We start from the raw sequence: 17,294 nt of genomic DNA on the forward strand, positions 1-17,294 counted from the left end.
TTGTCTGTGTAGTTGTATAGTATGTGTATTTATTGTCTGTGTAGTTGTATAGTATGTGTATTTATTGTCTGTGTAGTTGTATAGTATGTGTATTTATTGTCTGTGTAGTTGTATAGTATGTGTATTTATGTGTAGTTGTATAGTGTATTTATAGTTGTATGTGTATTTATTGTCTGTGTAGTTGTATAGTATGTGTATTTATTGTCTGTGTAGTTGTATAGTATGTGTATTTATTGTCTGTGTAGTTGTATTTATTGTCTGTGTAGTTGTATAGTATGTATTTATTGTCTGTGTAGTTGTATAGTATGTGTATTTATTGTCTGTGTAGTTGTATAGTATGTGTATTTATTGTCTGTGTAGTTGTATAGTATGTGTATTTATTGTCTGTGTAGTTGTATAGTATGTGTATTTATTGTCTGTGTAGTTGTATAGTATGTGTATTTATTGTCTGTGTGTTGTATAGTTGTATTTATTGTAGCTGCTGCAATGTTGATTTATTTCTGTGTCCCCATGTGGGATCTGCAACACTTGAATTTCCCCATGGGGATCAATAAAGGAATATATATATATTATTACATATTACTTTGTTACTCGAAATACAAGAAAACTACACACACACACACACAGGAAACTGATAAATGTTTTTTTTATTTTTTATTGACAACCTAACGTGAGAACGACCCGCTGGTTATCCGGCCAATTAACTCACTATGACGTCATCCGGCCAATTAGCTCAGCTGCAGTCGCACCAGGACCGTTGCCGTGGTTACCTGCTGATTACGTCACAGTGTTGCGCATAGCTGTGGGTGAGGGGTTCATAAGAGACTAGAAACCTCTTGAAAGGAGGTGAAACAAAAGTCATGTCTGATAATGTCATGTATAATTTGTAGCAATATTTCATATGGTCTTTACAGTCTCAGTATTGTGCATGGTGATGTATTTATTTATTTATGGGACACTTCAAGTGGAACTGATCTATATAAATGCTTATAAAAGTCTAAAGCGTTTTATACAAGAACTAGGAAAACGCATGCTGGTCTGTTTATTATCCTTTGGTCTAAATGTATCAGTCATTGTAAAATAAAAATAGGACAGCTAGCACAAACCAATTGAACCGCATGACAATTTTATCCAAAGACTAAGACACAGATAGAAATCAAAAACTTTATTACAAAAATAAGTTACACTCACCTCCATTTTACAGTATAAAACAATTTATTTGCAGGAATGCAAAAAACGTTGTTGGCCACCAACAATAGTTTAAAACTGCTAACATCTTTTTTTCAAAAGGTGGTTGTTATGATTTTATTGAGGGAGTTAACTGTATAGAAAACTGGGATTGAAGAGCAGTTTCCTTTTTGCTATACCCGGGAAGTAGAAATCCTTCACTGCAGTATCCCTTCTACCACTATGTGACTTCGATCCCCACCAATCAGAACAGCCAACATTAGGCACACATGCTCACTGGCTGGGCAATATGGCAATTCAGTCACCTGACAAAGTCGCTGTCTTGGGAGCTGGAAAGGGATCATTCAAGATTAACATGATCTTATATGATGACGGATCTGATTAGGTTGTTTTACATGATTCTGACGTTGTTTGAAAATCCATTGGTATCAATATAAAAACAAACCCACTGGAATAATACAGTGGCACAAAAGGGACACTGCAGGGCTTTATTTTTGTTTTAATTTTTTTTAATCAAAGGCAGTTGGATGCCTGTGATGTTGAAGCCTTTACAAAAGTAACATTTTATCCGAAAAACTATACAACCAGTAACTACATACTCTGAAGAAGCAAGGCGGCTAATTCAGTTCAAAATAGGATAAAAGCAGGGCTTGTTTAGACTCATCATATGAGATTGTTTTGCATGCCCAGTTTGACTGTTTGCAGTGTCAGAGCTGCAGCTAAAATGACTATATTACATTAAGCACGTTGTTTTTGCGCCGCAGCTCTTGTGCATATTTTGTATGAAAACAAGCCCTGCTTTCATCAATATAGTTTCCCTATTTACAGTACAGGCCGGGTAGTTTAGTCCTCTGTACTGAGGTAGTCAACCAACCCTTTAAAGACAAGTTCTGAAAAGAACCACTTTCCTGGAATGCCTGACTTATCCATGCCAGGTGGGTACACCCTAAAAACCTGCAAATGTTCTCTGTCAAACATCCAGATCAAACGATTAAGAACATGGATATTCCGACAATAAAAATTGCGATTAGCACAAAAATATACAATAGCATCAAGCTCCTTTGAGCCACTTCAAACCCAAGAACTTAAAAAAGTGCAATTTCTTCAATAATTATTTAAAAATGGCATGTTCAGGGACAGGGAAAGGGTAGATTGTAAGGGCAATACATAGCACCCTGTAAACCAGGGCCTGGGTACAGGGGCACAGGGGCAAAGAGGCTGTGGAGAGTATTTAGAATCCTCCAGTCATCTTTTTAAGGTGGCAGTTTTAGAAACAAATGAAAATAAAAATAAAAAAAACATAGGGGAGGGGAGATGCTTCTTCTGTAAGGCTGGAATATCATTGGACCTTTGTCGTGCTCTTTTTTGTTTCAACATCCATTGCAGCTAACGGTGTAACCCCACACATCAAGTCAGTATCCACTGTGACAGGTCAGGACCGCCCTCTGCCTCGTTTCCCTGCTGTACCAATGAGAGCAAAGATAAAAAATTAGTACAGAATTTTGAAAAGAAAACCCAGACATCCCTGTTGCACACATTCCCCATCAATCAGGACACTGATGGATCAAGGAAATTCCACAAAATCTAAACTGAATACAGTGTTTTGCCACCATGATTTGACTTAGTGAATGACCTTTGTCCGCTGCCAAACAAAGTGACACCGGTCAGGGATTAGTTATGAGGCCAATAAGCAGGTGTATCTCAAGTTTAAGGGCCGTTTTGTAATTACTCCCAATATAATTCGGAGACAATCAATACTTGCGCTGTAGGTCAGCCTCAATTTCCCTCTTCTACAGCTGCTTTCATCTGCTAATCTACTATACCTCTTTACTCCCTGACAGACTGAAAATATAAAGACACCAAGACTGAGCTCAGTAGTCATCTTTCCTGTGATATTCAAGACTTCTAAAAAGCCCCGCCTCAAAATAAACTGAACCAAGTGGCACGTTATTTTCCACCATTGAGCAGTAATTATCTGTGTGACTTATTAGATTTTACCCACTTTGAATCTAACAGTATCACACAGAAAATGTAAATGTACCTCTGCTTGTTCCAGGGCCTCCTCGCTGGGAGAAGCCCACTCGGCCTCTCGGTGTGACGCCACCGCGGCCCCTGGTCTGACTGGCACCGCCACGGACTCCACCCCTAGCTCCTCGTACTCTCCCAGACCCCTGGAAGTCATCATAACCGTAGTACGGGTCATCGTAACCGCCCCGGTAGTTGTGGTAGTCGTATCCGTAGTAATCGTAATAGTCTTCATAGCCGTAATAGTCAGGGGGTAAGAATAACCTCCCCTCCCGCCTCGGCCTCTGCCTCTCGTTGGTGGGGGCATGTGGGGAGGCCCGTAATAATAGTATTCATCATACCTGAAAGATGATACAGACTCAACGTAAACATTGCATTCTGATTTATATCAAATTTTAAATCAGCTAAATGCATAACTTAAGGTCAAAGGTTTGGGTTGTTCCCTCTTACATGTGTGTTTTAGCGGCTTGTCTCTGGGCTTTGCGCTCTTTCCTCTTCTGGTCTGGGGGCTTGGCAAAGACTATTTCAATGTGCTCTCCCTCGATGTTTTTGCCATTGAGATCAGCCAAAGCCTGTGAAATGTATCAATGAAATTATGTTTCCACTGCAAGAACAACAAATTTAAGAGTAAGCGGATGCATGCCAGTCCAGTGACCAAAACATTTTTTTCCATACCTTGACAGCACCATCTCTTTCCTCGAAGTGGATAAAGGCATAGTCTTTCAACTTTTTCACTCGCTCCAGCTTGCCAAACTGACTGAAGGACTTTTCAAGTATCTCTTCTGTAACAGTGCTCGCCAAGTTCCTCACGAACAGCACCTTGACCTGTTAACATAAAACAACGGTTCTGTTTTGTGTTTGCAGAAAAAGGAACAAATACAACTGCAGCAGACATAGAAAGTAATTTCGGTCACATATACACTTAGCAGTACGCTACCAACGACCTCTGGCCCTGTGCCTTACCTTGGCCATGACCTCTGGGTCTGGGTCCTCAATGGGGTCAGCCCACTCCACGGTGACCACATTCCCCCACACCTTCACCTTTCCACTCATCAGTCGGCGGCGGGCTTGAGCTGCCGTCTTGTGGTCTTCATACTCGAGGAAGCAAAAGCCACGGTTCTTCTTCTTGTCGTCTGGCTGGTGGTACAATATGACATCATTTAGACCCTCTGTAGAGAGAAAGTGACAGGGAAGAGGGTTGGAGAAAAGGCAGCAAGAGTTAAATGGCTTTATTCAACTGAAATCACTGTTAGATCAAAGGCCTACAAACAAACCAGTGGCATCAAATCTGCCCTGGAAAAAAAAAATAGTCTACAATTCTAGAACAAATAGCATATTTATTTTATTGATATTAGTGTAAAAGGGGATTTTTTTTGGTAACTTTTTTGTAACAAAAAAAAATGTTTTGTCTGTTTAGTGTCCAGTCAGATCTTAGCGATGAAACCATCATGGTAACGTGAGTCACTCCAGCACAGTAATAAAAGGTCATCATTTGGACATAAACAGAAAACAAATTGTCAAAGCGTCTTTGATTACAGATCTGAAATGCAGAGCAAATCTAATCAAAATTGTCAGACAGGCAAAAAAGTGTATAATATCAAAATAAAAAAATGAAGCTGTTGAATTCATATTTCATTGAATATTATTCAGAAAGAGAAATCAAAGTATGGTTCTGACTCACCTGTGACTTTTGCAAATTCTTCAACAATCTGCTCTTTTGTTTTACTCTTGGGGATGGAGCCAACAAACAGTCTATTATTGGCCACAGAGATGCACACACCGATGTGTTTACCCGGTCGAATTTCATTGTTGTTGCACTGCAGAAGTACGGAGACAGAGGAAAAAAATAAATTAAAAAAAATAAACTTAGCTTAATTGTTGACTGAAGTTTCTGTCTGTAATTTAACTAACATTTCCATCAGACCCTCACTCTTCCTGTTATGTTTGCAGTAAAATAAACATACCAATTTGACCGCCTGCTGTGCAGCTTCTTTAGTGCAGAAAGTGACAAAGGCGTAGCCTCTGTTCAGGCCACTGAGAGGATCCATCATCAGGCGCAAATCCCAGATGGGGCCAGCTTTCTCAAACAGCGGAACCAGCTCATCCTCAAAGAGGTCTCTGGGGATTTTGCCTACGAATATCTGTCAGGTTGAGAGGAAAGGAAAATATGGTGCATAAGAGCCACTCTGTGACTTGACATGTGAGGTTAAGACATAAATGGCATTTAGGGAAAAAGGTGTCCATTCAGCTCTTAGCGGTAAACTATCATTGTAACCATGGTTACTACAGATAATAATATAAGTTTCATCATTTTGACACCATATAAAACCCTGAATGCTCTTGGCCCGCAACTTAAAACAACTAACTCAGAGTAAGTCAATAAAAGTGCATAAATCTTGCATCTTTGATTGATGAATGGCACAACTGGTTCTGTACCTCTGTTCCGATGGTGGGTTGTGCCCCTGAGTGAGCAGACTCTGGTGGGGGACCTCCATACTTCCTCTGGCCTGTTGTTACATCAAGCGTGTAGCCAGTCCTCTCCAGCAAAGCCTGATCATAAGAAAACACAGAAAAGAAATAAGGATACTGTTTGATAGTCATAGATAAGAGAAATAAAAAACATAGTTCCACAGAACACTTGTAGGATCAAGCGTATTAACAGGCATGCAAAACAGGACAAAGAATTCGTATTTAAAATGTGTCCTTTATTCAAAAAGCATCCTGGTGATAGAGATTAACTATATTTTCACATTCAAAAGCATAGCACCAGCATTCACACATTCTGTCCCAGCCATTGAATTCAATAACTTTTTTAATTCAGGATTAGTTCTCACTTTGATTTTGGCTTCATCTGGTCCTTTATTGGTGTCTGACACTTTGGTCCCTTGTTTCTCTCTCTGTCTGTACGTCTTCATCACGCCACAAAGAAAGGCACTTTTGTTCTGAAAGAAGAAAAAACACAACTGTTAAGTACGATCAAAGGATAATTATGTAAATAAACGTGTGCTAATAATTAGGACAACTTTTGATTTTAAGTTCCACACAAAATGAATAAGCTCTTACACAAGACAGCAAAAAACTTTTAGATAATGACAGCTGAGGGCTATTTTGTAACCACAATACAACTACATACCATTATATGTCACACTGCACAGAGGGCAATCATCCACTTTGCATAAAAGGCATCAAAAACAAATGGTTATCTTAACAACCCACATGCATACCTGAACATGTGAGAGGTCGCTGTCCTTAAATTGCAAAAGGACTTGCAGAGCACCTTCCTCGTTGAATTCTTTCAGAGCCTCAATCGCTCGATCATCTAAGTCACTGTGTGACACCAAACCTGGAGGAGGAGGGGACAAGACAGAGAGAGAAACAATGAGCTACTAACCAGGCTGAGAAAGTTGTTACTTAATTAATTACTACCTTGTCATTCAAGTACGGAAATGAACTACAACTGAAAGGGTTTAAGAGAAATATTTGCATTTCAGTCATTTTGCATAACAAATATCTTTGAAGTTTTGTAACGGATAAATAATGATCACTACAATTAGAAGGGATGGGCAGGAGCAGGCTAATCTAATAGTGCTGTCTTCAGAAGTCAGGCTGCACTTTACTCTCCAACCAGAAAGTTTTTGCAGAACTAATTACAACAGATGTGACAATGCAACTTGATATGCCAGTGCCCCTCTCTACTGTAGCTGGGAGTTTCTAATGAGCTGGTCTGCATTCTCCTCTATGTAGGGGCCGTCACCTGTCCAAGGCAGCCACACACCAGACAGCTGCCACCATTGTTTCTGTCTCGCTCCCATCTGGCTGAGAAGGCCAGACCAATAATTTTCTAGTTCTGACCGACCAAACTTAGTCCTAAAATGACCCTCAAATTTTGCACTGCAGCTCACCCCATACAAACTTGTAAAGATCTGACCAAAGCAACAGATATCTGTGACCAACATCATACTTACACCAGTTCATCCCTCTGCAATTATTTTATGGGATGCAGAAAAACTTCAAAGAAATGATTGGAGAGACTGGACAGGCTTACCAAGACACTCCCAGGGAGAGGACCATTAATTCGCCCTGACACCAGTGATCATGCAACCATGTTGGGAATGCAAATGCTTCAATCATTTACACATTTTTACATGGGTAATGTGTAATTTTATATTTTGTAGCACTGCAGTACCCATTTTGGTAGGAAACCACAAAAAGTTGCTTCATGATCCCAATTCCCCCATTCAAAAAGGTGATATAATGACAGTACATGCAAGAAACTGATAAACATAACAAAATTGCATATTTGAATATGCAAGTATATTCTTTGTGCCTTACCTGCTATGTAAATTTCATCTAGTTTTTCAGCAACTTTCTGTGGTAAACCAGCTTCTAATAAAGTCTGGAAGTGCTCAGAATGGGTAACTGCAGCAGAGGTGTCCATTGGTTCTTCTGGACCATTTCCATTAATATGTTCTGTGGCCATGTCTCCAGAAATCTGTGTAAATGCAATGAGCCAAATTAATCCTGGGTCAAGGGCAATACTTTGGATGTGTTCAGAAGAGTGCAAAGTCTCAGACTGGTGAGGAAAATCCTTTTAAGAAATGGTTTTACCATTTCTGATCTTGCATACAGAGAGATTTTTGTATTAATAAGCACAAACTATCAAAAAAAAAAAACAGGGGTGTTGCTGGGTGCAGAACAAGTTATTATGGTTGTGTGTTCCTGTACAGTCTGTAGACTTTTCACTTTCCTGACATAAGACTTGCAGCTTTCAGCTTGCATGAGGTAGAAGCCCAGAAACCTCTAGGCAGTTGACAGATGTTTGAACATTGCAAGCAAGACGGACAATGCACAAATCAATCGAATGACATCTTATAAAAAAACGGTTTAACTACTGAGTTTTTGTCCATGTGGCAGTTTTTTTCCCCCCATGCTGGTTTGATCTGAGTTAAGAAGTTTGTGCAAACGGTGCCAAGTTCACTTGCTAGTGCATGTATGCAGTCCTCTTGGTCACTGCTGGTGCAGACGTCTTGTCTGCTTTGGTCTCTAAATTACATGTTAACTTACCTTCTCACTGCTGACTTCAGCACAGGCTAGATAGCTGATACACGTGTTCCAGCAGAGTGAGACCCAGCTTCCGGTAGCTGACCAAAGAGCAGGGATGCACCCTTTAGCATTAAAGTGTCTTGACATATATTATGGCACTAAAAAGGTTAACACTTGTCACATTAATGATCAATCCACCCATTTTGTTTGACTGGACTGATCCTGAGGCTTGACCTCTCTGATCCTGTAGTGTCGGAGCAAAAACGTGGACATCAGTCTCCTGCTTCTGATTTAACATTACCTGAGATAATAAAGGCTTAAATATATCATGCAACCGATGTACATCAGTGTCCCAAAATACACAATATCATTATATCAGCAAGCACGTGTTTTCTGTGTGGTTAAAGAAAAAAATTAAAAGTAACTATGCAAAAAAGCAAATCAATGTTGGTGTTTTTTTTTTTGCATTTAAATATAAAAAAACTAGGATATAAAACAAGTGTAGTGAGGTTATATCAACGACAGGGAGGCTGATAGGAGGGACTGGTCGCACACGTTGAGGCTAGCTAGCTAGCTAGCTAGCAGGCTAGCTCGCACGGCTAACGCTGTAGCTACCGAGCTAACTATGAGGCTTCACCGGAACAATAACAAACATGTGCTTTTTTCTCTGCTTTACTTCATCCAGTGTGGTACAAAAAAAAAAAGCAGGATGGTTAAGTGCTTTGGCTAAAAAGCTAGCTGGCTAGCCGCTGTTAGCACACGATGACAATGAGCATGTCAGTTCAGTGATCTGTCAAAATAGGCTAGCTCAGGTTAGCATGCTAATTCAGTGAGGCCATTGTTACAGCCACATGTGTCGGCGAGGATGGTAGCCGGCTGAGAAAAGCGTGGCTGTTAGGGGGCAGTTATATTAAACGAGGCCTGGAGGAGCAGGTTTAACAACGTGCCGCCATGTAGGAAGAGTCCATTTTCAAAAAGCCGGTGTGGAGAAGTCGCTCCCGACCAGCACCAGTCTCCCTCCCCCCCCAACCAACCACCACACACCACATTGTTTGAAACAGCGCCGCACGATTCACACTTTTAAAGCAATCAATTAAGCAACAATCAGGTGACCAAAAAGAGGAGCAGTCGTCCTACCTGCCGCTGGATCACCAACGTGTACGGAGCTGATTGTTTAGGAAGATAAATGTGATATCTAAAAGACAGAAAAAGTGTAAAACTCCCGGCACTGATCCGGCTTCAGTCATTCACTCTTGATGATGTAAAATGGCTGCCACGTTCACGCCTCGAGTTTTGTCTCGTCGAAGGGGTTTCTTGGACGCCGCTGCACGGGCTGGCCTTGTATGCATTTTACAGAAGAGCAGCAGGTCATTCAGAGCATCCATCATAAGCACTGAGGAGGAGGGGATGGTTAACAGTGCTGACTGACACCTTTCATATAACAAATAAAAAAAACACACTTTAAATAAGTCATGTTTTCATATTAAGTCATATTTTTTTTTTAAATAATACAAGGAAGTAAGACAAGGAAATAAATGAGCCTATTATTAATAATTAACTAATGCTCTAACCACCACGAATACTACTACCACTACTTATCTATCTTTATTTTGTTGTATAGTATGTGTATGTATTGTCTGTGTCTGTGTAGTTGTATAGTATGTGTATTTATAGTTGTATAGTATGTGTATTTATTGTTGTATAGTATGTGTATTTATAGTTGTATAGTATGTGTATTTATTGTCTGTGTAGTTGTATAGTATGTGTATTTATTGTCTGTGTAGTTGTATAGTATGTGTATTTATTGTCTGTGTAGTTGTATAGTATGTGTATTTATTGTCTGTGTAGTTGTATAGTATGTGTATTTATTGTCTGTGTAGTTGTATAGTATGTGTATTTATTGTCTGTGTCTGTGTAGTTGTATAGTATGTGTATTTATTGTCTGTGTAGTGTAGTTGTATTTAGTATGTGTATTTATTGTCTGTGTAGTTGTATAGTATGTGTATTTATTGTCTGTGTAGTTGTATAGTATGTGTATTTATTGTCTGTGTAGTTGTATAGTATGTGTATTTATTGTCTGTGTAGTTGTATAGTATGTGTATTTATTGTCTGTGTAGTTGTATAGTATTGTATTTATTGTCTGTGTCTGTGTATATAGTATGTGTATTTATTGTCTGTGTAGTTGTATAGTATGTGTATTTATTGTCTGTGTAGTTGTATAGTATGTGTATTTATTGTCTGTGTAGTTGTATAGTATGTGTATTTATTGTCTGTGTAGTTGTATAGTATGTGTATTTATTGTCTGTGTAGTTGTATAGTATGTGTATTTATTGTCTGTGTAGTTGTATAGTATGTGTATTTATTGTCTGTGTAGTTGTATAGTATGTGTATTTATTGTCTGTGTAGTTGTATAGTATGTGTATTTATTGTCAGTGTAGTTGTATAGTATGTGTATTTATTGTCTGTGTAGTTGTATAGTATGTGTATTTATTGTCTGTCTGTGTAGTTGAGCTGCTGCAACACTTGAATTTCCCCCATGGGGATCAATAAAGGAATATAATAATATCTGAGTGTGATTAATAACAATAACATCATATTGTAGAGATCTTCAGTATTCTCTGGTAAAACTCTTATCAAATGCCAGTCTTCATATTTGAATCTAAAACAAGATTTGTTGGGCTTCAGTTCTGACAATTGTTCAGCAGAGTGCTTGACTGGAATAAGGGAGGGAGATCCCACTTTCCACCACACTGTGTCACTCTGCTCATTGATTAAACACTCATCTGCTCCATGAACAAAAGAATAGGTCAGAGTATGTGTACGTGTATAGAAACCTATATGATTATTTGTTTGCACATCCGGGGCAATGGTTTGCACTACTGAAGAGTTCTTTATTTATGTTGTGCCAAAACTACAGAGCATTTTTTAAATGGTTTGGTAGAAAGATATTCTGCAACATTATGATAGGAAAGAAAAGTTGTACTTGTCATCTTGTGTCCTTAACAAACTGGAGCTCATTTAAAAGTTGTAACTTGTGGCTGTGCTTGTTGCAGACATTTTGTTTTGAAACAATGTTATTTGTTCTCAATATCTTGGGGATTGAAAGTGAGAGTCAATTGCAAAATTGCAAGTAAAAAAAATGAGTCAGATTGTGTTATCTTTTTAAATTACATTTTGTGGTTCACATATTGGACTGTCCAAGGTTGCTAATATGACTTAATATGGCTTAATATGAAAATTGACAATTTGTGTCAGTGTTGATCCTTGACGAAATACATTGCAGTGACAATACAATGCACAGTATGAATTTTAGGAGCTATCTGCTATTTTCATTACAGCTAGAGTGAATCATGGATTTAATGTTTGGCTCATGGCTGAAATAATAAAACTTTATAAGGTAACTGACTCCAACAACTCCCACAGGTAGGGCATCAACCGCTGGATGATGATGGCTGGAATATTTTTAAGGAATAACTTACGCAGCTGTTGAGGAATAGAGCGACAGAATGATTTCCTGGTGCATATTCCCAAACAGTAATAATGTTACACAAAGATATGCAAATTATAGAAGAACAATAGCAAAGCATGACAAAGGTCAGTATTATCAAAACTCATCAATACTTCCAGAAACCCTTTGCTAATAAGCTGTGTCTTTCTTGTCTTATCATCCAAAGGCTGTTACAGATCCAAGAAAACTCTACACGTGGCGTTTTTATGGGTCTACAATAAGTTTATTGCTCATATCTGTGGAGACTCCTCAATGAACAAACAAAGCTCGGACCAATATTTGAGTACTAAACAATTGGTACAGAAAGTATTGCATTCAGCTTTTAAACAATATGCAGCAGGTGCAAGACAAGAAGATTTGGGGGATTTGTCAAAACTGAACTGCTAGAACAATACAATATAACTTTTTTTTGCCATAAAAAGTCAAATGAAGATCCAGTTTTTGAAGTCAGCTAATATTCATAGAGGTATATTATTACTATTATAGGATAACAATGTATATATAGCTCCAGGATATAATTTAGGTTGACTTTTGTCGTATCACAATAAAAATGTTAAAAAGCTCTTTATTGACATTAATATTGCTTCTTTAACCCAGACTATTCCACAACAAGCTGATGTATTGGGAGGTAATTGTGTATTCTTGTTTTTTTATTTCATTAACATGACCATCTTTAAGCATGCTATGAAAACCATAACCTGAATATAAGAAGGATTAAACATAATGCCGTTATCTCTGCCGTTGTCTCTGACAATGTCTGCTTTGTTTCTGTAATTACAGCGTGAGAGCCTCTGATGCAGCAGAGCCACTACTACTTTATGGCTCTTGAATGAGATAAATGGTTATAAATGTACCTACAGGCCTATTACAGATCTCTCATGCCACCGTGTGGAGAGTGTCCAAAACAAAATGATCTGGATCCTGAACAACAAAGCAAAACCTCTGTTTAACCCTTTTACTATTTTGTATTCACCATCCTCGCACTTATGTCTAAGATACAAGAGGATAAATGTGTACGCCCACCTGCACGCGGTGTATTTACTCAGATAAATTGTTGTATAAACAGTTATATTCCATTAAAAAAGGTGCTTTGCTTCAAGGAAAAAAAACATTTCATAAGTAAATTATTTTGTATTGATGCAGAAAATAGGATTGATAGTTTAATGTTTGCTCTGGTTCGGAGTGCAACATTTTGCACAAAAAGGGATATTCTGCTTGTTTAACAGACACAATATATTTTTAATGTACCAAAGTTAGCCTGCTGTGACTCTTGAATATGTTTTAGTCATCCCTCAGTTTTGGTAATGAACCGTAAAAAATGTTTGGACTTGATTTCAATCATCATTCTCTTTACTGCAAAACCAAATATCCTCATTTTTGTCATAGCCAAGGAAACTACAGGTCGCGGCTATAGTTCCTTCCGTTGTTGTTTGTTGTCCGTGACTAATTAATATTATCTAGAGCACAATCGCAAAGAACTGAGCCTGACTGAGACATGACCTGCTAACCTCACTGTGTCTCCCATGCTCTCTCCTCTACAGCAACAGTGACAGCGTCGACACCGGAGCCCCTGAGAATATATCTGATTGGTGTTTCACCGAGCGTGACTGTGTAGGCTGCACAATTTACTCTACACCTGGGGCTTTCCACATCTCTGTGATTCTCATCCTCATCCAGCCAGATCAATGTACCTTACAAAGAGAGAGAGAGAGAGAGTCTGAGCCACCTGCAGAACATAAGAAACTCAGCACCACTCCTTGCTTCATAAATCAGGAGGCCATGAAGCAGGCCATTGGGAGAATTCAAGAGAGGGAAGTTGCAAATGTCCTCAAACTGATCCTCTGTGCTTTTATTCTCACAAGGTTGCCTTTTACTGTCAGTGAACTCTTGTTGGCCTTTAATGTACAGCAGCACTCCTTTCAGGTGTCTTATATTTCTCATAACATCTCATCTTTCGTTAACATAAACATGCTCACCCAGCTCAACTAATTCATCTGTCTGCTCCATTATTATTTTGGACACTTCTGCAAATAGCCATGTGTGATTTGTATGTAAGATATTAATAAAAACGTGTCAGATCTTGGCATATGCGATTTTACAATTTTTTAATGGTTGATGTTTGAGATTCTATTATTATCTTTAAATGTTAATCTTTCAGTAATAAATAGGCCAATGTACTCAAATCATTTTACTAGTGTTTATTTGATTGACAGGACATTTTGTTTGTTGTCAAGAGACTTACATGCTAAAGATATTAGTTGTTTTCTTTGAATTACATTTATTAATACTTATTACATTATTATGTAGAATACAATGTTACAAATGTTGTGATAAAAGCCGAAAAACAGCTTTAAACATCTCTTTAATTTAAAACATCTCGTCTTCAACGCTTGCTGAATTACGAGTTTTAGGCCACGGATTTATCACCAGCACGACCAAGGACAAGGACATGGATACTTAAGTAAACAGACAGATGAAATACAAAATAAATTCATATTCATCATTGACATTTCGGATTTGCGAGGCGGACAGATGGAGACTCCTTAACAACTATCAGATATCTCTCCATTTATTCACAACTCCTTCCATCCAAACAAGATTTGCCTCAATATAAAACAACGGATTAAAAATAATACAACCAAAATAAATGATTGCTGTGATGTTTTATGAAATTAAGTTAGATTTATTATCAATATTTGTTTTAATTAAATTTGTTAAGAAATAAGACGCACGGCAGCATTCTAGTTTAAAACTCAGTGATCAGATAACAGGACACTTATATGTTTTACATAATATGTGTACAGTATCTGACGTCAAACCGCATGTAGGACATGCATAACATAAATAAATAACTTTCATTCTGATAATTGTGTGGAGCACAATTATCGATTAACGGATTAATTGTTTAGTTTATGAAATAACAAAGAATTACGAAAAATCACATCATCAAATGTATGGTTTTGTCAGACCAAAAGTCTAAAATCCAACTGTATTCAATATACATTCATATATGAAAAAACATTTGAGAAGCTGGAAGCACAGGATATTTGACATGTTTCACCTTTCTTTTTTTTGACAATTTATCAATTATCATAATTGTTTTGACTATTGACTCATCCATTTATCAATGAATAAATTGGGGCAATGAATGTTTGACAATGGAAGGGAAATACTGGTCTTATAACATAAGAATATTGAGATGTATAGGAAATTATGCCATCATGAACACTGAAGGGACAAATGGATCCAACATGACCTCCCTTTGCTTGACATGACAAATAATAACAGCCCCCAGTTAACAAAACCCCAGGGATTAAATGCAGCATCCATAGTCAGGATGGAAGGTTGATGGAAGTATGTTTTGACTTTCCACGATTTGTTCTTATCATTTTGACCTTTAAAGGGATTATGAGAAAGTAGCAAAGTGGCCAGTGAGTCAGTGAGATCAATGATAAGGTTGGTAGGTTTCACCTAATCCAGGAAGTGGACACAGACTTAGGGACCTGGTATAAAATGACATTGAAGGGAAGTAGAAGTCCTCAATAAAAAGCCATCCTGCACAGAAGCAAAATGAAGCAGGAACTTTCTTTCAACGCGGTAATACTCTATCTCTGAGTTACTCATGCTTCGATTCAAAAGACTTTTGATTGATCATTTTATTTTGTCTCTGTATCATTAGGTAACTGCTGTAACCAGGATGGGCTCAGTAAAATCAGCGGGACTGTCTCTTCTTCTGTTGTCTTTTCTTATTCACATAGCAGATTCTTACCCCAACCTTGACTCATCAAACAGTAAGATGTCATTTTAATACAAATACAAAGTACTCTCCTCTGAAATCTAGATTGTACACTGTGTTTTTAGCAAAAGCTTTCGATGATCAATAGTCTCGTTTTTCTCCAGCGGGTTGTGAGGAGTGCTCACTGAGGAAGAGCAGCTTTTACTCTAGGGATCGTCCTATCTTCCAGTGCATGGGCTGCTGCTTCTCCAGAGCATACCCAACACCTCTCAAGACCATGAGGACAATGTCGGTCCCAAAGAACATCACCTCGGAGGCAACATGCTGTGTCGCAAAGCACAGCTACCAGGTACACCTACAGGTACAGAAAAAACTTTTCTTTAAATTCTGTGCCTATTTCCAATGCATTGTGGAGGTTACAGTAAGATTTAAATGATTATAAGGGGGAACTTTAGGTTTATGCTGGTTAAATATTTCTAAATATTTGCAGATAAAATACACTGAAACATAATGCTCCATGTTGGAAATAGTTCAGAATGTTATTGTTATATTTTTAGTCTAAATTCTATATTTTATAGATCTATAGTTTTTTTAGATTTTTGTTCAGATTATTTTGAGGATATTTCAGTTGAGTACTTAAAAAAAAGGGTTTATAGAGATTTGAGTAGCAGAATTTGTTTTTTTCTTCCGCAGAATGAATATTAGACAGACCCCTGTCTAATGTGATTACAATGAACATTCAGCTGATAATACTCCTGCACTTTTACTTAAGTAGGACTTTAAAATATATTTACATTAATATATTATTATATTCCTTTATTGATCCCCATGGGGGAAATTTGGGTGTAGCAGCAGCTACACCCGAATTTATATGTGTGTGTGTGTATACACACATACATATATTTTTTACATTCAAAGAACCTAAAACTTCAATTATTCTACAGATGTTTGGTTTTAATTTGGTTTGCAATTTAACTCTGGTTTCAGTTGTTCAAAGGTATTTAGAACATTTCAATTGATCACACTGCTAAAAAGTGCATTTTGATCAAACAAAAATCCTGCTGTAGATTGACTTTGTTAATAATCACTCTTGTGTCTTTCTCCTCATCTGCGCCTCTTTCAGACAGAAATGGCCAACATACCGCTAAGGAACCACACAGAGTGCCACTGCAGCACCTGCTATTTTCATAAGATATGAAGACGGGAAATGGAGACCATTCTGCAGAGCTCAGCTTGGCAATTTAAATTTCCACAAGCTCACTGCTGTTTTAAATGTGTGTTCAAATGTTGCCAGATAATATTTTTGTAGCAATTGTGTCTGTGTAATTAGCCTATATTTGCATTGATAGACGTTTATGATTCATTGTAGTTTGAAAAAGCAATTAAAATGTGCAACCCAGATGTTGTTTTGTTTTCATGAATGTGTCTTACAGTGAAATGCATGGGATTGTGGTGTGTGTGTTACAAATCACCAAGTAACTTTGGACAACTATGTCGGCTAAAGTAATTTTATGTCAGGAATAGTATGGAACAAAAATGAGGATGCATGCATTAAATATAACTCGGGGTTCTGAAATAGGTTTGTAGACCAATCAGGTTGCCCTAATCTCATGACACCCCTCAGTCATTCACAAATCGGAAACATCAATAAATTAAGAATCAATTTACATTATATTGTGGCACTAAAGGCCTACAAACAACATGAAAACATATACATAATACATAATACCATATAGGAGCAATGTCTTCAATCAAAAATCACATAGAGAAGATAATTATAGAAAGGCTTACATG

At 37.8% G+C, this 17,294-nt stretch overlaps 2 protein-coding genes across 2 annotated transcripts; one reads left to right on the plus strand and one right to left on the minus strand.

The window, feature by feature from the left end:
• Nucleotides 1–1,152: 1,152 nt before the first annotated feature.
• Nucleotides 1,153–9,568, minus strand: LOC129103294 (heterogeneous nuclear ribonucleoprotein Q-like). The gene is given in 13 exon segments (XM_054613688.1): nucleotides 1,153–2,649; nucleotides 3,230–3,469; nucleotides 3,472–3,554; nucleotides 3,664–3,785; nucleotides 3,889–4,038; nucleotides 4,177–4,382; nucleotides 4,895–5,030; nucleotides 5,178–5,354; nucleotides 5,650–5,763; nucleotides 6,048–6,155; nucleotides 6,438–6,556; nucleotides 7,546–7,705; nucleotides 9,394–9,568. Coding segments are annotated over 12 exon segments (1,632 nt in total). The 5' UTR covers nucleotides 7,694–7,705; nucleotides 9,394–9,568; the 3' UTR covers nucleotides 1,153–2,620.
• A 5,734-nt stretch (nucleotides 9,569–15,302) lies between these two features.
• On the plus strand, nucleotides 15,303–16,899 carry cga (glycoprotein hormones, alpha polypeptide). The gene is made up of 4 exons (XM_054613648.1): nucleotides 15,303–15,361; nucleotides 15,444–15,555; nucleotides 15,665–15,861; nucleotides 16,624–16,899. Exons 1-4 carry the CDS (start codon nucleotides 15,335–15,337, stop codon nucleotides 16,696–16,698), a joined length of 411 nt encoding a protein of 136 aa, XP_054469623.1. The 5' UTR covers nucleotides 15,303–15,334; the 3' UTR covers nucleotides 16,699–16,899.
• The last annotated feature ends 395 nt before the right edge of the window (nucleotides 16,900–17,294 follow it).

The sequence above is a fragment of the Anoplopoma fimbria genome, chromosome 15 (genome assembly GCF_027596085.1).
Source record: "Anoplopoma fimbria isolate UVic2021 breed Golden Eagle Sablefish chromosome 15, Afim_UVic_2022, whole genome shotgun sequence".
Taxonomy (NCBI): domain Eukaryota; kingdom Metazoa; phylum Chordata; class Actinopteri; order Perciformes; family Anoplopomatidae; genus Anoplopoma; species Anoplopoma fimbria.